Genomic DNA, 24505 nt, shown 5'->3' on the forward strand with positions numbered 1-24505 from the left:
AGTGTCCCCAAACCTTCCTCTGCGGACGTGTTTAGCCTGTTAGACGACCGCTACGAGAGTCACAAAGGTCACTGTGTGACAGCTGTTCAGCATATGAAAAAGGTAAGTGGGGGGGGGGGGGGAAACTGATCTGAAAGTGTGCATAGAAAATGTTTAGAGGATGAATGAACTGCAAAAATGAGTTCTTTTTCTGCTTTACACAGACTCCTTGAGAGATAAAACCTACAAGTATATGTATACATAGCCTTCACACTGGACTCATTCAGTCCATCAGTATGTTAATATGCTTTTGAGTTTATAACGGCATTTCTGTTGCACACATTTTGAAGCAAAGACCCACAGTACCAGCAATGTTAACTTGATTTGCTAGCTGGGGCATCTTTTCATCTGTCTGGGACAGTCTTAATAAACTCAATAAGCTGTCATCTGACCAAACTGTCACCGGTTATAGCGTTACATCCAACAGGCTTTAAGAACTGTGCCATTACTAACACCTAATCGTGACTGTCAGCTTACTTTAGGTTTCAGTTTGGTAAACCTTTACTCTGTCATCATGTCCGAAAACTGGTTGGTGTGGATCCATGTTCTTATGGCCCCAATCACAGGCATAAAAACCAGCTGGCATTAGCATGGTAACCACCGTTCACTGAGGTAAAATGTATAATCCATGACCAGTTATGAGCAGTTGCTGGAAATTGCTACCAGTCATTGTCAAATTCAAATTTCAAATTCAAATTTTATTTGTCACGTACACAGTCATACACAGTACGATATGTAGTGAAATGCTTGGACAACTGCTCGTGACCTAAAGAAAACAAAAAAGGAAAAGGCTATGAATAAGATAGGAAATAAATATGAAAAATTAAAAAGGGTAAATTTAACTAGGAAGGAATAAAATATAAATTAAGGTTAAAAATGAAATAACTGTACAACACAAATTAGAATGAAGGGTAAATTTAACTGGGAAAGAATAAGAGAAAATATATAAATTAAAGTTGAAAATAAAATAACTGTACAACAAAATACACAATATAGAACTATATAAGAATGTATGAAGAAATATAAATAAATATATACACAATAACAGCAGCTGTACAAGTGTTAACTGGAAATGAAGAATATAATGTCCAGTGTTGTGCAATCCACATTATGTCTTGATTGCTAAACACCAGTAACTGGTCTATAGACCCCCTAGTAACCGTTGGTCACTTGGGAAAAAGGTGTATTCCCCAGCTGGTTGGCAAATAGTTGTAGGAGGCTGCTTGCAGTTGCTAGGTGAAACTGTCACACAGAGGTATGAAGCACTGCACTGAAAGCCTCCTTGCAATTGTTTGGGTCACTAGCAGATTGCAGCGCTCAGTAATGTATATAGAAGATGGCAAATTGTGTGGAAAAAAAGTCGCTGAATACTTGCTAAACAGCATTGCAGCTGTTTTGCACTCGCTAAAAAGTTGCAATGCAAACTGGAAATGGTTCAAATCTACCCCAGTTCATTTGCTGTGTATGTTCCCTTATGCTCTCTCCTAGCTGTTGTGTAAACTCTAAATTGTCATGCCATAATAAAAGTTAAAAAGCCCATAAATATCTTTTTAAAAATTATTTTAAGGTAAGTCACATGGAATCATGACATTACCCCTGCATTTGATGTAAATAAATGAGTTCTCTATAAGAAGTGCCCTTTTACAAAGATTAGATGGGGTTGTAGATCTAACATAGGTATGTTCCTCTCACCCACATAAATATAAAAATACACACAGCCACAAATATGCTTGATTAAAAAAAAAGAGCCTCTACAAATTGATGCACATTAATCCCACTTTCCTTTTAAGCTATAGCTGTTACTGTTTACGCAGCCTTCTTTAAATAAAGACAAAGAATCTGGCACACTTAAGCAGAAACCCACCATATGGGATACACGTAAATAGCCATGTCATTGTTTATAAGCGACTCTGCTTACATTGAGCTCTTATTTACCTATGAAAATGACAACAGTGTTAACTGCTGTCTGTTACACTGCGGAACAAGAAGTAAGACCTGCTGTGGAGCAAAGGGTGGGGGGGATGCTAGCCTGAGGCACATAAGATGAACAGCAGCGAGAAAAAAAATGGAGAGGAAAGAGAAAAATTCAACAGGAAATATTTAAGTGCTTAGTGAATTATTTATTCTCTCCATTGTAGTGGTTATTTCCTGCTGGCGGTGTTCAGTTTTCAATAGGAATCCTCTTTATATCCACAGTTAATATGCAGCGCTATAGGAAACCACAGGCTCTGTGTGTGTATGTGTGTGTATGTGGGTGGGTGGGTGTGTTGCAGGTCAAGCCACAGTCCAAGGATGACGAAGGTAGGAAGGTCTGGTATGTGCTGTGACAAAGTCTGAGCTACCTCTCATTCTCTTCATATTTTGCTTGGAAAAATGGGAAGTAAATGCAGTGATTTATTTATTGTTTAAAGATGCACAAAAATACTATATATAAGGCAAAAACAGAATTTATATAATTCTTAACTTTAAGTTCACATTAGTTATGAGCACCTATATTCTTCAACACAACAGGAACTCTCTTAGACAGCTTTCTTGCCACTTCTTTAAGTAGTCTTCAGGAATAGATCTCCAGACTCATTGAAGAACACACTAAGCTCTTTAGATTATGTTGTTATCAAAATGATCCCACACTGGTTTAACAGTGTTGAGGTTCAGGCTCTGACTGATATCGTTCCATTGTCTGTTCTTCTATCCAGGTATGGTTTTACTGCATTGGCAGCATGTTTGAAATCACTGTCATGTTGAAAAATGAAGCTGCTGCCAATCAAATGCTTTCCAGATGGTGTTGCAGCAATTTGGACACGGTCCGCAACACCACTGGCTGAAAAGCAGCTCCTAAACATGACAGAGCCTCCACCATATTCTACAGACGGCAGTATGTGCTTATGTTGCACCTCTCTCCTAACCTCCTCTTACATACTGACAATGACTTGAACCAAACATTTCAAATATGGATTCATCACTCTATATGATGTGCTTCCACTGAGTTTTATTCCAGTTCTTGCATAAGTTGGCATTCCCCAGTCTTTTCTCCTTGTTCCATCTTGACAGCCACACTTTCACTGACACCAATTCTGATGAGGCTTCACCAAAGCAGGTAGATGAACTGAATAGCCAGATCTCGGGTCCTGTTTCAGGTCTTTGCTGTTTTTTTGTCTTCTATTTTTTAAAGACTTGATGCTCAGATACTGTTCATCTGCTCTAGATAGTTATTTAGGCCTTCCACATCTTCTTTTGTCCTCCACTTGTTTTTAAGGACACTGAATGTCATGCTGAGTTATGCCATGTTTTTCATTGATAGCTCTTCTGGAAACACCTTCTTGCAAAAAATACTGTTTTATTCCTGTCAAACTCTTATCTTTGGCATTTTTAATAGATTAAACTAAATATAAAGGAATACATTATGTGTTGTTGCAATAGGCTGCTAGTAACAGAGTATCTAAAGACAGTTAAAATTGTTTTTTGTCAAGTTGTCTGTCATGTGGCTTAACTGGACTGGACAGAAAATTAGCAAAGAAGGCCAAACAGTCAAAGAAAAACTCTGAAAGACCCTCAGAATGCCTGGAGAACTGTTGCTCAAGTCCACCTGGAAGCAAAATAGAAAGAAATGAGGAATTTTTGCACAGTACAGTAATGAGGCACTGGCTAACAGCTAACTTAAAAGTAACAGAGGAAGTGCAATGGTGGAGTCCATAGTTAACCAGCTGTGCTGTTTGAGCATGAAGTTCAACGACGAGGAGCCACAGTGAGGCCGAGATCATCAAATCCACTCAACCAGCAAGTAAATGAGATACAGATACTAAGTGCTCGAGTCTATTGCAGTCCACTTAACAAATGAGCATATGAGACGTGGGAGATCGTTTCTGCTTGTGCAATGCAATTATAAATGATAAATTTCTTTGGCCATTCAATTCTCAACCGAATTCTGAAGTGCAAAATAAAAGGTAACGGGCAAGAAAAAAAAAAACAAAAAACTGAACTGGCATAAGAACAGTTACAAAAAAGAATTACCACCAACTACAACCAATTTGCAGCTGTCAGACTGATGAGACACTTTCAAAGTTAATTTATATTTAAATGAATACTTTGCTCAAGTGATACATTTCCAGCTCATTTGTAGAATTCAATTACTCCACAAAAACTGGAGCGACAAAACTCAAATGGGTTTCTCACATTACATCACATTCGTTTTACCAAAGCAAAGCATTTATCACGTTTCATTTCTAAGCACACAAAAGTACACGCTTATTTTTATCCCCTCCCAAGTCAATCTCTGTTTCAATAAAGCACGCCTCAGCCGATACTTGCATAAGCATGCCCTTCAGTATGTCAGTGACCAGGAACGCAAACCCCACCAGCCATGGGTCACTGGTCAGGAGCAAATATCAGTGTGGTGATGGAGGTGCTCTGGGTGCTGCGTTGCATGGTAACAGAAGGCCTGGTCAACCGTGGCTAACAGAGCATGACCGCACAAACACAGGCAATCTATAAAGCACATCTATAACACAAAAAAGCTAATCAGATCTGTTTAGAGAGGTTGTGGCTGGTCATCTGTATGCGACATGAAGATGAGCAAGTGAACAACAGACAGCAGGGCAACAATAACAAAAAAAGAGAAAAAGACAGTCTCTTTCCTGTTTCCTGACTGTTTGTGCAATTTGCTTTCAGATCTAAGCAGACAGCACACAATAGGCTTATGATTAAGAATACTATCTATATCTGAATCGGTATCTATAAAGGGAAACTCCTGCTTTGCAAGAGAGGCATCATTACCCTTATGAGTCACAAGATTGCAGAGATAAAAAGATATCAAAAGCACCTTCTCCCACTTTCTCGCCTTTTTTTTTTGTCACTTTGGAGTTACGGCAGCCTAGAAAAGGCATAGGATAACACTAAACATGCAGATACGATCTGATTCCCAATATGACAAACAATGGCAAAGAAAGAAAGAAAGAAAGAAAAGAAAAGGTGTGAAGAATCTACAAAGTAACCTGAAACTAATTATCAGAGAGGGGAGGAAAATATGTCACATTAGGCCACAAAAAGAAACAGAAAAATCCAGCCTAATCTCTTGGTGACACATTGCATTCTTGAGTCTGTTTGTTTGTGATCTGAAATGAGCTGTGCATCTTAAACCCACTTTGAAACAGATAGTAATCTGCTATTCACTGACTTCTCAATCCATCATCCTTCATGGAAAAGTAGCTTGAAGCAATGTTCAGAGGCAGTATTTTACACACACGCACACTCTGAAACAGAACAATGATGGGAAACAAAGTGGTATAGTCTCAAAACAAAAGTCTTAAATTAACACATCTACATTTAAGGCTACCGAGGTTAGAGTAGACTATGCACGCTTCCATAATTACACAGCTTGCAGATGAGATGCGGTAGATGATGTGTAACATTATTCAGGGTAGTGGGTCAGTGTGGAGCTCTGGATATGCTGGCATGCTGCAAGTCAGTGAGTTCATTCATGCAGCTCTCTTTGCTTAAAGACTGGTAATAACTGTATATTTTGCAGCACGTAAAACAGCTTTTTTTCTTAGTTTTATAAGATATACATGTCACAGTAATAGTGTGTAACCCTTGTATACTCTGGATGCAAGAGCGACAGATCTTTAAGACTTGCAACGCCACCACGATCCCGACTTCACTGCAGATACGCTCAAGGAAGTCTTTTTTTCTGTAAATGAAGCTATTAACACAGCATGAGTCAAAAGTGAGTCATTCCATTAACTGCTCTGGTTAAGTAGCTTTTAAGGAATGTTTGATCATTTTGATTAGACGCTGGGTGGATTTTAAGGCTGTATGCTATTTAACTGATGCAGGTCCTGTGTAGCCTGGTGGTGGCGTTTCAGAAGAGGGTGGGACCATTAGGCCCGCGTATTGTGTGGTGGCATAAACATTTACAAGTCTCGAGCCTCAATGCCTCCTCTGTTTAACTATAAAGCCAGCAGAACTCAATCTTCCAAAGCTCTGTGTTTCTGGAGCTAACACAACCTTTTCCCCTCTGCTGCTGCAATAGGAAGGTGGTTCATTACTGATAGCATTTCTTCTTCTCTACTTACTTTGTGCTGATAATGTCTGTCACATTGTTCGTCTGTGTTTCCACACTCTGTAGATCTATGACTAACGCTACACACTCATTTATCCTCTTCACTCACTTTGACTCGCTTCCTTCACAATAGTATGATTCATTTAAAAACAATTATTGCAATACACTGTATATGCTTCAAGGATAATACCACACTGCACTGGCTAGGGCTGAACGATTATGGAAAATAATCTAATTGCGATTTTTTGCCCCAATATTGCGATTGCGATGCGATATGCGATTATTTTTTAAGGTCTTTGTCTTCTGTATTATTAAACAAAGACAAGCAATACATCATATAGTATGGCCAATACTATATTACATTAATTTTAAACTGTTCTTTCCTGGAAGACAGACCTCTGTTATGATGACATGAGGTGATGCATGAATTGATGACTGACATTTTTATTTAACTTCTTCAATCACAACAGTATATTTGAACATACACAATAGTTTATTTTTAGCTTACAAACATCTGAGCATAAAGTGCTGACAAGGAACCCTGGTGTAAACATTAAAATGAAAGTCAGTACAATGTGCAGATTGCAGAAATATACATAAACAAAATCAGTGGCTTTACCACACTCAGTTTTTCGACATCTGTGAACTACTAGACAGTCATTCAATTAAAAAATAATATTAAATAAATAAAACTAATAAATAAAAAATACACACATCTTACTGATCTCTGCAGTCAGTAACATTACACATAAAGTGCAAACATAATAGCAATTGTATAAACACACACACAAACACGCCTTTAAAGTTTAAAGGCGTGAAATTGGACGGTCTAGCCTTCTGAATCAGAAGGCTAGTTCTGATTAGCGTCACCGCTGTCTCGGTGGAGTTTAATAAACTCGGCCGTCTGCTTCTTGCTATCTAAAATATAACCAGACACTGGCGTAAATTCTCGACTGTCTCATACTTCTGTTTAATAAGTTTTCTGTTTGACGTTTAGTCAGCTGTGTGAAAACCAAGGAGGAACCCACCCGGGGGATTAATAAAGTTTTATTTTATCTAATCTAATAACTTTAATCTCAGCCAAACCGATTTACTCACGAACAAACAAAACACTGAAAAAAGCCCAACAATAACATTTTTAGGTTGTCTAAGTGACTTATATATTACGTTTAACCCGAGCAGCGAAACTCCGCGGTGATCTGAAAATGATGTGCCGGGAGTTGTGCCGTTCTCGGCCGCATCAGTAACCCTCGAGCTCCCGGCTAGCTGTCGAGCTGGTGGGTAGCAGACGCCTCTGAAAACGTCGAAGCACTTTTGCAAATATGGGATATCTTGATAAACCGAGCAGATATTTGATGTTTACACAACTACTTTCTCGCCTGAAAATATTTTAAAAGTTTATTTTGTGACCCAGAAAGATTAGTATGAGTAATTTTAAAACTTAGTAGCGGCCGCCATTGTTGGAAACTGGAGTTTGGCTGGGCCGCGCTATGAATTCTGGGATATGGTAGTAATTTGGACAGCCTTCGGCGCGTCGCTGTGACGTAATCGGTCTACAAATGCGGCCTCAGGAGGATGCAGCCCATGAATTTGGACATGTCCAGAGTATAATCGCAGCCTTTGCGGTTAGAAAATTGCACTTGATCATGTCGCGATATTATCGCAAATGCGATATATCGTTCAGCCCTAGTACTGGCTATGCAATATTATGAGTATTTAGATAATCCTCACTCTTGGATGCTTTCAGTATGGGTCTGTGTATTAATGGCAGGCAGGGGATGAGCTAATGGAGCTATTTGATGGAAGCGCTTGGCAGAGAATTTCATACAGGTTGTACTGAAAGCTATGGAGTGAGCCCTAAGGTCTAGTTGACTCAATTGTCCTCTGTGTCAGAGCGCAGGAACCCACACCAGCATCCACAGTCACAAACACAAAGGTTCTCCAAACTATTCAACCATGAGCAACAAAGGGTGGCAGAGGGGATGCCTTAAGGTCTGATTTTCAACAGCATCATCAACGCACAGAAAAAACATGCTGGAAGCTTCTGCTGACCCAATTGTTAATTTAAAAAAGGGAAAATGGTGACAAAAAGGGGACAAAGGGCTTGAATAAATAAATAAATTATCGCACTGTTTAAACTGTCCAGCTTTTCACGTACAAAGCAAAAGCATGATCGGTAGTGATGCAGTTAGCACGATGTTCATTAGATGCACTGGGAGGCGTAACGTTTTGCAAACAGACGGCAGCATGGTGGACAAAGGATAGCCAGCCGGCAAACATCCTGAAGAGAAGCAATCTCATCTCAGCCAGTGCACAGCCTTAATACTGGAGAGAGAGCAGTGTGAAGCACGGGGGGAGCAGGACGTTCATGAAGCAGTATAAGGATTGATTTATTCTTATCCCCCCCCCAAAAAAAGTTGCGGCAATATTGCCAATCCCTGAGCAAAACAGAAATTAGCTACAAAATCTAGAAACATCATGTTAAAAGCTGCCATGTGCATAGGGCTCACATCTCGTGCACACTGTGTTAAGGCCAGAGGACATCAGCACATCACATAACACAGTGCTGAAACTGAAAAATATACAAAACCAGGTTTCAGAATTGTTCTCTGGCTACTGTGTAGCTTTCCTTTTTATTTACATATGCAGCTATTTTAAGATCTAGTTTGTAATGTAGTGATTTTTCCCCCCATTTCCAGAAGGACAAACGATTATCTGAGAAAATAATCAGCAGATTAATCTACAACGGAAAAAAAAAATCATTAGTTTAGCACCTAATTGTGATATTGATGGTTTTGTCATCTAGGAATCCATAGCAGTATCAGCTAATGATTCCATTAATGTGATGTGAGAGGCAAACGAGGCCACAGAGCAGCACGCTAAAGCTTTACTGGAGGGCAGGGGCAGTATGATGGAAAGGGTTAATAGCGGGGTGGGGGAGCGGAATTCACACAACATACACTTACACACCATCCTGGGTACCCCTCCTGTTCCTTCCCCGCTGACGCCTAAGTCACTGCTATGATTTCCTGTCCCTCGTCTCCCTCCCCTCTTCACAGCACAGAGCAGCCTGGACTCTGTAACTAACCCCCACATAACAACTTACCTTATAAAAATAGGTGGTGTCTAATAGCACATCACTAACAGACGCACACATTTACACAAACACACACGACACAAAGCAGCTCACTGCGATACACAACCACCCAACACAAACATGCTCAAACCAGCCTGATCCTTCAATTGACCTTCGGGCTGCAGCGATTTACTGCATTTTTTAGCGATCCATTTAAAGCTAGCTTTCTGAACCGATTCTTTCAGTAAAGTGAGACAGACCGTGTGGCAGGCGGCAGGTTCACCTGGGGTGAAACCGATAGACTAAGAAGCACAAAGTGCTATAAATACTCAGCTTGTCAGTATCTCTAACATCAAGCAGCACCAGAACAGAGACACTGCAACAGCTAAAAAAACCCCTGTGATCTGCTGAGAATGAATTCAGAGTTCTCAGAGAACGGCAGCTGTTTGCCTCTTGCCAAACAGGCACTATAAAGCACTTGAGATAGGAGAACGATCCTACACACAGACAAACAGCCACAAGAGAACCGATCACTTCACTGTTGAGCACAAGACAGAGACAGATACAGAGAGGCAGAGAAGCACAGGAAACAGTAAATGGCCTCAACAGCAAGGAGTGGTACCACGCTCTCCATGTTAGAGAGCCGCACAAAGCCGATCTTGTCTGTGCAGCGGGCCACTCGTCATCCACTTGACACTTTGTGCACAAACACAGCACTGGATGAGACTGAAAGAGAGATGCCACATAATATATTTAATCTTACAGATCAAATGCACCCTGGCATACCAAACTTTGTGAAAAATGTCCAAATGTAGCTTCTTAAAAATAGCCTTGGATGACAGACGTGTCCTTTACAAAGACAAGACTTGCCCACGTATAGACACTTATAATTAGGCAGCGGTCGTCTAAACTGTACTAGAGAGATTTGAATCACTCATACACAAAAAGAAAATTAAATGCAACTTTGTAATTACTTCTATATTAATCCGTAATAACACATTTTTGTGTCATCTTTTTCCAACTGTGGAAAAAGATGACACAAATTTATATTATTTTTGGAAAACAGAGATCGATCTGTAGTCTACATGCTAAGGTTGGGCCACGGGATATAAATACTGTCAGTCAGTGATTAGCTGCAGGCTTTTATACATGTTTGTATGGGGGTTTTGAAAGGGCATCGTAGGAATCACCGTTTTCAATGAGTGAAATGTAGTCTGGCAAAAATCTATGTTAATAGTCACTTCCTAGTTACTTCCTAACGCGCATAATCGTTTATGTCAGTGTCAGCTGCCTCTAAGTGTCTGAGATTTGTTTTGTTTTTTTAGTTTTTTTTTTAAACCAGACAAAAGCTACAACTGTTATTTTATTTTTTTATTTGAACTGTTAAGCAGGCTATTATTAGCTCATTCTTGTCATCTGTACCAGTTTACTTGCTCAGCTGATGTCTGTCCACTTATCTGACATTCCACGGGTAAAAAGAAAAAGCTACATATTGCTGTTTCAGATGAATGAGGAAAGTTGCCTCTACATAACTGCATATCACCTTCCAGGGTTTTATTGATGTGCTGTTATTTTTGTCGTCTGTTCTTCCTCAGTATGCAGACACACTGCAGCAGACAGCATGACTGCACTTCCAAAAATAGTATGGTGGGCCCTTTACAATACATCTGACGCTATAAAATGATATCTTCATTTTATGTTTATGTTTTAAACAATAGAAAATTAGGCAGGACGCTTCCAAAGATAGAATCAGCATGGACAAGTCTAAAGACAAGCATTTTGGATGCTGAGGCTTTTGTAACAGAATTTAAGGGGGAAAAAGAATCAGTGAAATTTAACTCATTATTTGCTGTGAGATATCAGTCATATGAAGAGAAACAGGTCAAATAACAACTCAAAGTCTTCTCAGGCCAAAGCTGATAAATTATGTGATTATTTTGCCTTTAACCTCAGAAACATTCCATTTATTTCTGTTCATCATTGCTGTTTTAAAAGCACATTCACACATTCAGGTTGTATAAGAATGAACATCCAAGCAGAAGTGGGTCAGCGAACACTGAAACAAACAAACAAATTCCTGGATTTTGTCCACAGGGCTACAAGCTCATTCAGTCACTGGCGAAGTCAAGATTGTGCGTGTTTGCATGCATTTCATCTACAATCTGGGATTAATATAAAGAAATCAAACCAAGGATTCACATTCATCTACAACCAAACAAAAAACACCCACACCCACATGCACCTTGACAACAAGGCTGACTTGTTTGCAAGCAATGTCAACTTCTCTCACTTACCATTCCTGATTTAGACTGGTGTCGGAAACTGGCAGCAACTGTGGGACGTCCCCTTCATTGTATGCCAGCTCCCTGACCCAGCCATGCCACCCTGGGGTCTACATGATTTGACACACTGAACGCAGGAAGGCACGCACACACACATGCACACTAAGGCGCAGCTTGACAGAACCCACCCCCCCGCCTTTAAATAGATTTCTACATTTTCCGCCTTTGAGATTGCTGCTTTCAGGCACACCAATGCCACTCGCCTTTTCTCTCTCTGTGTCCCTGCTGCTCACTTTTCTTCAATAGAAAACTCAACATAGACAGATTTTTCTTTTCTTTCCTTCATCCTTGCAATGGTCAGTACTGTATCTGCAACACACACAGTGCAGTCCCCTGTGTGGATACACAAAACACAAAATACCCTGTTCCCTTCAATCAAATTTCCATAATATCAAAGTGTTAGAGTTACAAAGCGTTACAATAGTGCGTTAGAGCGCTATTGTAACTCAGTCCGAAACAAGAACTGAAAGACAACATCATTGGACACATTTGGAGTTTCAGTAGTGGTTCTCTGTCACACCGCTTTTACTTCTACAATCTCATCACAAACACCAGCAGTCTGAGTGAGGATGCTGTGGGTTCTGGCAGATGGGTTATAAAGACCGTTTGATACGATGCGATCGTTCAGATAACAAAGATTTGGATTTAGACGAGCGAATTGAAGCAGCAAAAAAAGACTTTTAGGCAGTGTGCAAACCAAGTGACACCAAAAAACAACATAAACAATAAGATCCAGAAACTGTTTATTTTGAAATTAAAGCCTCTGTAGTCAAATCAGCAGCTAATAGATGAATAACTACAAAATATTGTCCTTCTGCAGTATGACCAGCTATTTGTGTTTGGCCTCTGTGCATCTGTTTGAAACACATTACTCACGCTACGGTCTCTGCAGAGGGCCATCATGACTACAGGGTCTGGGCAGCTCAGGGTACACAGACAAAATACACACAGTGAACACTGACTTTTGTTGCCTGCTGGGTTGAAATACATAGATTTATTAGGCTGAGCGCACCACAGACTGTGTGTTTTCAAAACAAGGTATTATGGCACTCGGCACTGTGTAATTACACAGCGATAGACTCGGCTACCTTAATTATGGAGCCTCTATGTTATACCAGCTCATCAGGGTGGATCTGTTCACGCAGCTTTAGCAGGAGGAAAGAAAAAAAATCAAACAGGGTTAACCCCAACATGTGGGTCAGAAAACATGCCCAGTTACCAAGGTGAGGCGAGGCAGGCAGCTTGGAGTTAAAATACCAAGATTACAGCTCCATAGCGCACATTTTCTGTATTGTGTAACAGGATTAAGACCAAAGCATGCAGGCACAGTATCAGATCCTAACCTGATGAGCCAGGATTAGAGCAGTTATGGCTTCTGTCTACATTTTTTTTCGGGGGGGGGGGGGTAAATAAGGCAAAGAGGAAGCCTGTGATTGAAGGCTGTGGCCCCGCAGAGCAGCCTCCTCAAACTGGGTCCACCCAAAGCTTCAGCAAAGCAAATGAGCACCTTCCATAAAGCCACACGACACAAAAAGCACAGAGAGGAATGTCCCCTGCATTTTATTCCACCAGCGAAGGCTCCAAAGCTTGCAACCGCAGACTCAGACAAATAATCGTCACAAAAAGCAATGCGTGTATGCGTTTATTTTAACATAAACTGCAGAATGAGTGTAACGCCATTAAAACTTTTGAAACCTGATGAGGGAAAAACAAAAAAACAAAACAAAAAACAAAAAAACAAACACACTTCACATTTCTAGTAATGCTCATCTGCTAAAGTAAATGTCCTTGTCTAGTTTCTTCTTTGGGTATTCGAAGTCATTACGAGTTAAAATACCCAACATGCTTGTTTCTCCAGTAAAACAAATGTACAACTGATCACCAGCAAAAGTGCTGTGTGCTGTCTTTACCTGTGTCTTCATCTAAATCACCCTGCAGAGAGGAGTCTGTGTCCTCTGAGGAGGCCTGGCTCCTCCAGCTTATATTGCCCATCCAACAGTCCACGCAGCAACTAGTCCAGGTGATACTGATGCTTACACCCTTTGTATACTGTGTCGTAGGTCACAGTGGCATTTTTTAGAGCTTTCTCTCACAAAGGCACTGCTGAGAGTTAGTCATAACTAACTTAGCCTCATGATCATCCTCACTTGACTCAGCCACGTTACACAGGACTTCAGAGGAAGAGCCACATATAGCAGTGACACAAGTCAGGAGGAGTCCAGAAGCATTGTGCTTTTCCCAAATCCAATGTGTTTTATATTCATATTCTTATAAATCTTGACTTAAGCAATCCTGGAAGGATGTCTGAGTGGGTGTCGTCACTGGTCCTGGAGAGAGTCCAACACTCCACAGTTATCTGGAATGGAGAATGCACTCAACAGTAATAAGGAAATGAGACGGCCACCTGCGGGAATAAACGACCTGCTCTCTGGCATGTAGGCCAACACGCAGCAGTGAACTCAGGGGAAGCATCTTCTTTCTATCCTTTTGAGATAGATTCAACACCTCAACAAAGTCTCTCAAAAACACACGTGGAAGTTGAGAGATGGGGAATATGACCCGCCAGTGACATACTGCTGCACTGAATTACACGTGAGACCACTGAAAATTATCTCAACTGCAGTCTTTCGCTCCACCTGGAAGGTGATGAAAGCACCTTAAAAATGTTCATGTTACAAAAACCCAGACTTCCCTTCGCTTCTAATCGATTGCCCTGGTCCAGCCATTACGCCACATGTAATCCATCCATTTCTCTATCCGATTCACTCTCTGCTCACAGACTTTATCCACCCTCTCCCTTTCTCTTCCCAAGCTCTTTTCCCTCCCTCTTTTTGCATTCCCATACACGGCACCAAAAAAAATAAATAAAAAATGTAATTACAACACAGCTAAACCTATATGGGAAAAGCAAGCCTCTCATTCTGTGGTAGAGGGAGGGTGAAATGCTTGCTGCCATCAAACCTCAAAATTGCAGCATGACAAACCAGTGCTCATAGCTTGCTCTGTGCAACAGTGGGATCACTCATCAGCAATGTGGGCAGACCGAGTTATCCCGGGGAACCCTTTTGTAATCAGGACTGCTTTAGCTCTTGCTCAGAGTTTTTTTGACCCAGGCATGCAGAGCTCGGCATTTACGGACATTAGGAAAAAGAAGCTATTTTAAGTCTGAAGCAACGAGCTAACCGCTTAGCAAACGAGGGCCATCGAAGTTTCACACACACACTTTAGTTTTAGCTCTTGTAATGCCTGACAGTAAACAGTGCAGCTAAGACCCTTTCAAAGGGTGAACCACAGATGCGCACTGCCACACTATGCAGCGAGGGGGGTGCAGGGAGTCTAAAATAAGGAACTGATGGATCAGTTCTGCCGCTGCGGCTGGCTACTACCGTTGACTGTCCAGTAACAGAAGAGTCCGCAAGCTAATTTTAAAACACTGCACTGCTGCTCTCACGACTTTCTTACCAACACTGGTGTGCCAAAATGTGTCGTGTCACAACCCCAGTCTGCATGAGGGAAATTTTTGCAACCGTGAAAATCTCAACAATCTTTTCATAAGCAGCTTTTCTGGTGTGTTTAAATGTGTGTTTTGAGCTGTAAAGTGTGCACAGCATCCAAGCCTAATGCGAGTGGGAGAAAAAAAGAATTGTTCTTCTTTTTATTTCATTTTTATTTATTTTTTATTAAATTAATTTTATTAAATTATAAAATTTTTATTTAATTCACAAATGACTACGTGCATCTTTGAAATAAATGCCGCTCACGGGATAGAAATATAGTCTTGTAGTTCATCTTTTAAAAAAAAACTCAAGCCAAAAAAAGCAATACAGCACGTCTTACTCGTGATCACCTGATATTATAATAAAAATGGTTTTTTTAAAAAAGACATCTCTCAGTATTTTGTATATCATTAACAGGCTAATGTTAGCAGACTGAAATGAATAAATTAAGCACTGACAAACAAGCCCAGCTAGCCAACACACACACACAAACACACATGCACCCCCACCACAAAAACATGTTACAAAACTTTGCGCTAACGCCGGCCAAGTGACTACAATAACTCAACCCAGAGCTGGTATGGTGTTTTAGAAAGCAGTGGCTAAAGAACAGATGCTGTTCTCTGCTGCTGAAGAAGTAGTAATGTTAGTGCATTAATGTAGCTAACTTACCTAAAAACAAAAACAAATACTAAAAGATATCGAAAAGCTGCACTGTCTCTCACATCACCTTTGACTGTACTGTCACTGAGACAGTGCATGAAAACTAGTTATTATTATGACTGCTATTATTAGAAAGACACCGGTGAAAAGAGCAGTGGAACTCTGAGGTTTGAGCAAAATAACAATCTTTAAAGTGTACAAAGGGCACATATCCTGGCAACGGGGAGCAGTTAGAACAGATTTTTATTGACCCGTGCAGTTTTAGAATGGTTTGTGTGAATGAAGGCTTCCTACACATGTAGACAAAACAAGAACGGAAATACAAATCGAACGAAGGAAAACTCATCCCAGGTGATGTGTCTCTGTTTTTACGCCGAAGATCTCCCTAAAAAGTGGATTCTGGGTTGGTTCTTCAAAGTGACGCTAAATGGGTTTTCTTTCTTAAAATTTTGTATCGCCTTCATTTCAAAAATTAGGCCATCTTGACAACAACAAATCCCATTTCAGGACTGCTGCGCTAAATGTTTCACATCTTAATTTAACTGCAACAGTGGAATCATTCTAAGTGGGTCATTTAAAGTATGACATCCAACAAGTAAACATACGGTACGTACATAAAACGCTGCGGGATTAGAAAGTGTCTGAGCAGAGTCTGCAAGTCACAGTGCAGCACTCTCAAAACCAGCCAGAAATAATTCCCGTCAACAATGCATCGTTCACCAGTGATAAGCAGTGGATGAGAAGTATTTTTAACTTTTGATCAATGTCAGCACCCCCACAACTATTTATACTACTAATCATGAGCTCATTTAGCAACACTCGGAAAACTTAAATTGCTTAACGCACTGAAAGACAGGAAAAAGAGAAGAAGAAAAAAAAAGATGCCTTGGAGCTATTAATATGTGCTGACACTGCACACCAACCCAGTCATTCAGCTCACATCATGTACTATTATTAAGGCAGGCTACCTGACAGCATCTTCAAGTTTTAGCTTACACCAAAATGTGATCACACAGACTCAAAGCTTTTAAGCCTTCTGAGAAAAGCATTAAGAAACAGCTTCGGCTGTCTGGCTGCTGTTACGTTTTTTGGGGGACAAACACCGCAACACACTGAATCTGTTTATGGATTTCAGTTTTGGGCTGCTTGAGTGATGAAGTCATGTCGGTGAGTACGTAGAGAATGGGATTCAGCGCAAGAACCATCCATCTGATTTCATCAGAGGTGACACGCCTGGGCTCCACCGCACATGAGGTTCGCTTTTGCTTCCCGCGGGAAGGGCAAATTAGTGACTGGGTGACACCATCCCCGGTAATCGGAGGAGTATGTTGATGCAGCTAGTGAATTTGGTGTCCATGTGTTTGCTCCTCAAGGCACCATTCTGCCAGCGACTAAAACTGTCACCCTGTTTCTATCCAGTCTCCAGAGACGAAGCCTTTCACACTTTCTCTCACACTCAAGCACTGCCTGCTGCAGAGTTTTCTGTTCTGAGTCCCAAGTCTCGCCCTTCCCTGTTTCCATTACACTAGCAACCACCACAGTGTGTCCTTGGGGACATATTTGGGATCAATAGGCAGATGAGAACAGACCAACAAGTAAACAACTGGGAAGAATGGAAGCAGGGGAGAAGTGATGGTTTGGGTACTTGCTTTTAAGTTATCAGTTAAGCAAAGAGTCTACAAAAAAGGAAAACAAAATAAAAAACTCTTGCATTGCCTCTGACTTTTCATTTAGTTGTGACCATATGTAGTCATCTGTCCGCAAGACACGAAAGGAATCGGAAACTTTTACGCCTATGAAGAATGACTGAGCTAGTGGAGGATGACACTCCCTCCCCTCCTGTTATTGGGGGCTCTCAGTGTGTGTGTGTGTGTGTGTTCGCCTTTTCGCCCACTTACTGCAGGCAACACTGGGCAGGACACTATGTGGAGCGAAGCAAGGAGACAGCTGCTGGAATGGGATGCAAGTGTAGCTGACGGGTATAAAGTTTCCTTCCCAAAATCCCATCCATACCCCAACACTACTGCGTTTCCTCCCGTAGTGATTGTGCTCCGCAGTGAGAGTGAAAGTGAGAAAGTGAGCGACACGAGTAGACAAAATGAAAAAAATAAAAATAAAAATACGGGTCAAACCAACAACAAAAAAATGCCACGTGCACAATAGTGAAAATCAACACAAATACACACCCAGCAGCCCAGCGCGTGAACGCAATCCCATTCCAGGGGTAACAAGGCAGCTAGCCTTAGCCAGTAAAAGCTAACCTTGAGCTGCTGCTAGCTAAACCCGTCTTTAGATGTTCGCGGACGGCCAATTGGGAAGCAGGAGAAAAATGTCACACGATATATTCACTCATTTACGCGTCTTCCAAAGGGGAAAAAGGCGAAACACACGTGTTTCCTCTTGAGTGAAATTCAGAGATTTGTCCCGAGATGGTTAGCAACGCTCGCAGACAATCAAACCGGGGTGGTGTATTTACGACCCCCGTACCGAGAGTGAATGGAGAAATGCCGGTGTAGTACCATGGAAGAAAAGCCAGCACGATTTTTCTTAAAAAAAAAAAAAAAAAAAAGCTATTTCCCCGGATTAGCTCGCTAAACTGTTTTGAACACGAGAAGCTGTATTATTTTAACTAATGGATCAGTTAACCAGCTCTCCTTAAGTCAGCCTTTTGGTTTAAAAACGGGACAAAAATATGAAAATATCATTAGCCGCTACCAGCTAGCAGACGCTTTATTTTAACTGGATAGCCGAGAAAAAGAACAATCCGTGAGGCCCAATTAAACCACCATTTACACCCAACACACTCATCCAAGCTTTATCTGGAGCACCCCCTTTTTTGTTGGCGTATGTGTTGGTCAACAGACCCCCATAATTTAATCCATCCGAGCCCCGTGTAAGGGAGACCGTTATACAGTATCCCGAAGGTGGAGCGGTGAGGTTCAGTCTAGCCGGGCAGGACTTACCTTGCTTGCTCTCTATTTTTCTCGACATTTTCGTAGCCAGCAGCTGTGATCCCACTCGCAGTTCAACAAAACCGTAGCTACAGACGAGCCTCGCCGTGCCTCTCCTCGGATTATTCCCTCATTTTCGATATGTTGTTGTGTCCACGAGATGATTCCGCCCCGGTTAATATAATATATTTATAGGCCACAGACATTGGTACGGTTATAAACTGCCTCCGTCCGTCTCCGGGTAATTTTCACTGGATACACACACACTACGCTCACGTTAATGCCTTGAGCGGAGACTCGGCTAGGGTAGGCTATCATCCAGTGCAACAGCGCCCCCTTGCGTCAGGAATTAGCCACGCCATCTGTCAACAAGAGCATGGGCGTGTTTCGATTTCAGTTCAAAGTTAAAGCAAGCCCCGAATGTAATCCATACTGATTTTGCAAGTGCTGTTGCACACAGTCTCATAAATTAAGTCATCTGTCTTTTTCATGCAATTAAATAATAATAATGTGGAAATTCACCAATCATCCATTCACCCATATATCAATCTATCGCAGATGGAAAAAAAAATGCAGAGTAGCCTGGACGGCAGCGATTTTTTTAACCTCATCAATTTTAGCAGCAGAAGGCTAATGAAATGATGGAGTGCGCAGGCTTCGAACAGCCATTTCAGCAGCTCGGTTCAAAACCAGCATCATGGCCGAAAAGACAGAACAAGTCTTAAAAACTAGTAAAAGCTCCTGAAGAAATCAAGTGTTGCACAAAAAGATAGATCAGGGGTGTTGATCGGTGTGATCATCAAAACAAAGCAATGGGTCTCTATATAATAATTAATAATTAATTTAAGGTTAATAATCAGTTTCAGCAAATTAAAAAGATTACATCGCCACTGATGTTTAGATTGCGAGGGATCTAAAGGTTTAAAGCTTTACTCACAGACATTTGGTTCTTTTTTCTTGTTAATATCTATGTTATTCGCATGTTTTGGAATAAAGTTGAAAAGCACATAACGATTAAAAGTACAATACCTGGTTAAATGAAGGAACCTATCTAAACAGACTTGTGAGCGCTAGAAAATGCATGGACACTTCGCAGCTTTTTTCTGGAAGTGTAACTGGTTTGCATTTTTTTTCCTTGCACATGTCTTTTCACTCTGCGTGTATACACTAGTTTGCATTTCTTCCTATTAAAAGAGGGTTTTTCTTTTCCGCTGTCGCCAAGTGCTTGCTCACAGGGTCTCTGATTGGAGGGGTTTCTCTGTAGTACTGTAGGGTGTAGTACTGTAGTATTAAGCGGTTACAGTTAAGGTTAGTGTATTTCTGAACACATTTTTCCTCTCTAAGATACTTTCAGGGCAGCTTTTACTCTGAAAAAGCAGGATTTCTTGTATTTTTGCTAGTATACTTGCCTAGAGTTCAGTGTGTATGTGTGTGCAGTGTTTTGACCAGGAAACCATCCCACACATCTTGGCTGCATCTTATCCTCCAATCAATTAAGTCAAAAGATAATGGTACGGACAACAGCCAGAGTAACTCTTAATTAGATTTCCCCCCCATAAATGTTTTATACATAGCAGAGGTGATTTATGCTTCAAGTGTTATGAATCACTACTGGCCGTTTGAACATTTAGCATCAGCTCTAGTTTGTATATCTAGAGGAGAACCTGTCATTTTTTCCCACATTTGATCTCTAATCAAATGCCAGTAAATAACAGCATTCACAGAAGTTCTTTTAAATAAGCAAGAATTGTGATTTTAAAAGTGGTAGTTGAAAATTGTAATATTTCAATAATATCTATGTCTTCTGTCATAGACATTTGTTTTTTGTCGATATCTTTTGGCTCATTTGAGCTATCCTAATAAGTCCTGATGTACTAAATAGAGGACATCGTGGGCTTTCCATTGATATGTCATGTGTTTGGGGGCGTCTTTTAGCTCCAAAAGGAAGGCAATCATAAAAAAGTGGAAAGATTCACTGTTCCTCGGTTCTCGGGAGGATATATTAACGTCTGCTTTGTAATTACAGAGTAGTTTGAACCATTTACAAGTTAAATGGAAACACACAGCCCCCTGTTGGGCACGCTAAAACCTTGCTTAGATGCATATACTACAACTACATTTTTCTTATTTTCTCCCTGTTACCATTCATGTACTGCATGTGACAGGAAAATTAAAGGCCGAGTAGAAGAAGAAAGGGGAAGCATAGCTCTAATTTGATGCTCGTTTCAACTGCTGACTATGGCTTTTGCTCACTTAGTGCTTCACATTATCCTCTCTATTAAAGTGCAACCATCTAGATTATGTCTTGAGTGTACCAAGACGAAGCGAGCATGCCATATCAACTTTTTATGAATAATTGATCTGACTGACAGAGTGATCTACATTCCTTGAGTGATGTGGGTCAGCTCATACACGCGCAGTGCGCCCGTGAACGCAGAGGCATGCATTAAAATACTGAGATAAGGAGTTCATTACACACTGTTGGCCGCTTCTTCTGAGCTTTGGTGCCGCTCACCTCATCAGCGACTGATTTAATCGCTTATCAGAGAAAGGCCTTGAGTGTCAAGGATTCATATTTACACTGGCAGTCATTATGCCTGCTCCCTTGTGCTCTTGCTTGCGCAGCAGAAGCCACACCCGTATAAGAAGTGCAAAGTGCTTGCTTTGTGTGTTTGTGCTAGGGAGAGGTGTGTGGGTGTGTGTGTGGAGGAGGGGAAGGAGTGGAATACGTCCCCCGAGGCTATGATAAAGTCACAGAGGGAAGACAATGATCTGCCAAGCAATGCCAGACTTGTCAGGGCAGGATAGGGCCTCACAGCGCAGTCAGAGTTGATCTGTTTTAGAGCGTCTTGGTGTTTTCCTGACAGCCTGCATTCAGTCTCCCACAGAAACATCCAAGCAGCTGCCTCATCTAATGACCACGTTCAATTTGGGGCTTGAAATTTCAGCTTCACAAGGCAGCGTAAAGCCTCTCTGCCACGAGTGACAACTGATTGCTGGCTCTACTAACGAGACAAGACTTTAAAATATACACAACAATAACTAGAGGAGTCTTCTACATCTTACTGCTTTGCCACACGACTCACATTTGTCTTTGTTTTCTTTCATATCATTTTCACTTTTTTCATTAAATGTCACTTAAGCCTCAGCGCAGCCCTTTGCTGACATCCGTTGGCTGCGTAGTAAACCAAGCACACCGAGTCACGCCGCTTTATGCCACAGAGTGGTGCTCTTGGTCCACCGATCATACTTGTATGCTGGAGCTCAGCCTCACGACCCCGTGGTGGTACACTTCTAGTAATGTGCTGTACATGTGGGTAAATGTCACAGAATATGGTAATACAATGATAAAGCTCTTTGATGAGCTTCACTGAGGGCAGGAATTAAAAAAAATCTGTATGACCATCTTAATAAGTCACCAAATAGTTAAAAAAAAATTCCACTAATTAATTCCACTGTTTAAAGTTATAACTACTCCCCTTAATGAAGACAAATGTTTGGAAATAGCAAGCAGGTTAATCCATCACCACGCTCAGATATTCAGGGTCGATACCTTTGATGAATGTGGGAAGCTTTATACTGGTTCACACTGGGAAATTTCCACTCTGGGCTTGCAGCAAGATCAGGTCAGCTGTGCGCTGGATGCAGTTCACCGTTAGACGGGGCAAAGAAAGGAGAGGCAGGAGAGTTTTGTTAGCTGAGAGTTGTCAGCGAGAGCTTTGAGATGGGGTTTGATCTTCGCGGTGGTGCAGTGCTCAAACACAGTTTAAGACTTGGTTAACCTTGGCCAGCGGTCGCACCGTTCTGTCTGTCTCGCATCTGAGAGTTGGAGAAAGAAGGAGGGGATCAGCGAGGCTTATATGAGTGAAATGCATTTTAATTGAGAGGGAGCGGGGGGAAGGCCTACCTTGACAACAATCAGGGTCCTCTGTCTTTGGACCTCTGTTAACGTACAGTGATTTTCAAGAGAGGTTTTCATGATAGGATTAAGATGGTGGGCCGGGGTTGGGAGGTGGAGAAGATGGAGAAGCGTCGAACAAAGAGGACAAGGTGTCTGGGTCATAACCTACTCAATACTGCATGAGAATAGAACAATCTGTCACTGCCACAAACAAACACACTGAGATGTCGACAAGGTTAGGAGAAATCACATGGTGAAGAGAGGGGGTCATCAGCAGTTGTCATGGTAAAACAAACAGTGCTGCATTAAATCTGTGCACTAAAACTGCATATTCAGACTAAAAATTGAGATTTGCTTCCCACACTATATAACGCACACATATACAGTAACTGTTGCAAACATTCGTGGATGCAGCCACGCTATAAACACAGAGAAATTATTTATGTGCTGAGGCAGGCATTGTCGAGCTGCTCTTTAGAGCTCCACGGGACAGCGGGCCTGGCTCTTAGAAAGCCCAGCTGCTCGCCTTTCAAGATCACTCCGTCCTGTCACTATGGCAGAGAAGGTCTTACAGTCTAAACTCACCCCCTCCTCTCCATATTTTCTGTGGCACTTTTAAATAGAGGGGTCGACCTATCTTCGAGGTGGGACCCTCCCTCGCCCTCTGTACCAGGCCTTCCAGTGCTCCTGATTGACATTTAAGTCCGACGGTAGGGTAAAGAGGGCCAAAGAGCATGAAATGAGAACGGCCGCGGGGCTGCACACCGAGACTTGACCACTCCCTTTCTCACACACCCCCGTCGCCCACCTCCATTAGTCGCTGAAGTCCCCTGGGGGAACTGCAGGCGACCCTCAGCCTGAGAGGTGAGCTCACAGTTCCTTAGTGTGAAAGCACAAAGAGGTCGGGATGAGATGTAACGATGCAGAGAACAATTACGGTTCTTCAGATGATCATCTTTGCAGTGAGGCTTGGCCTTCTTTACTTCTTATGCTTTCTCCTTTAGAAGGCTAAATGTCAGCGTTTATCCTTCCCTTTATTTTGCTCAGCAGGTCAGAGGCATTTCAGGGATCTTTGAGGATATCGCAAGCATTTATTTTTTACTTTCCCCCCCCCTGCAAATCTTATCTATTAAGATCTATCATACTTGTGTGTACCCTGTGTGTACTGTGTGGTTTTGTAACATTCCAGTTAAGTTGAAAATCTGCCATTTGAGCGGCCGCCTCTTCACACAAGCCATCGCTCCATTTTCATGCATAATACTGGTCAACCTTACACTGGCAAGTGTTATCAGTGGATATTAGCAGTTGAGCGGGATGCGTCAATGTCTACTCCTGCTGGTTTGGCCTAGTTTTCACAGTAGCAGTTATTATAAGCTAGGCACAGAGTAAGACAGTCTGGTCTGTGGGTATCACACTGCGTGAGGGGGTTACTGTTAAAAGCCTGAAGAGTTTGCAACATGGCTGAGCTGCATCGCTATCCAACTTTACAATCCACACAAGGGCCATTTAACAGGATCAGTGGTTAAAACTCATTAATCGAATTAGGTGTTTGCCACCTGAAGTTAAAGCTGCTACACTGAGACTTGGATACAGTGAGCTGTGTAAGTTTGTGTTTAAGCAGGCAGGCAGTGGGGACACCCGACTTTGTGAACATAACTGAAGAATGTAAGATATTCAAGCTGATACCATAGATGTTTTTACTAAAGATCTCAGATGAGTTCTAATCTGACCTCAAGGTCAAGGTCAGAGGTCAAGTTTATTGAAAACCTTGTGAGCACATGTTGCTGTATTTAAATACACCTTTGAAAAATAAGAAGTATAATCACTGATGGGTCATGCATAACTATGACAATGCAGTAAGACAACAGCACTCGGAAACTGCACCTACACTACACTAAAACTTTATGATATTTTTATTACAGCATACAGAGGTCCGTCTGTTATGGCGTCAATTTGACGTCATAGGGTGTTGTATTTA

The 24505-nt window shown here is 41.5% G+C and overlaps 1 protein-coding gene across 3 annotated transcripts in view; it reads right to left on the reverse strand.

The window, feature by feature from the left end:
* Positions 1-18894, reverse strand: part of rapgef1b (Rap guanine nucleotide exchange factor (GEF) 1b) — a 47703-nt gene extending 28809 nt beyond the window's left edge. For 2 of the 3 annotated variants that reach the window (XM_085359916.1, XM_085359914.1), the window contains exon 1: positions 13426-15152. In XM_085359916.1, the coding sequence (XP_085216042.1) occupies positions 13426-13507 (82 nt within the window). In that variant the 5' untranslated portion in view covers positions 13508-15152. Of the gene's footprint in view, positions 1-13425; positions 15153-18638 lie in introns of those variants that run through there. The other variant, XM_085359915.1, reaches the window with a different exon arrangement.
* Between the last annotated feature and the right edge of the window lie 5611 nt (positions 18895-24505).

The sequence above is a fragment of the Diplotaxodon limnothrissa genome, linkage group LG7, assembly GCF_057381915.1.
Source record: "Diplotaxodon limnothrissa isolate DT_005_m linkage group LG7, D_limnothrissa_male_GT1.1, whole genome shotgun sequence".
Taxonomy (NCBI): domain Eukaryota; kingdom Metazoa; phylum Chordata; class Actinopteri; order Cichliformes; family Cichlidae; genus Diplotaxodon; species Diplotaxodon limnothrissa.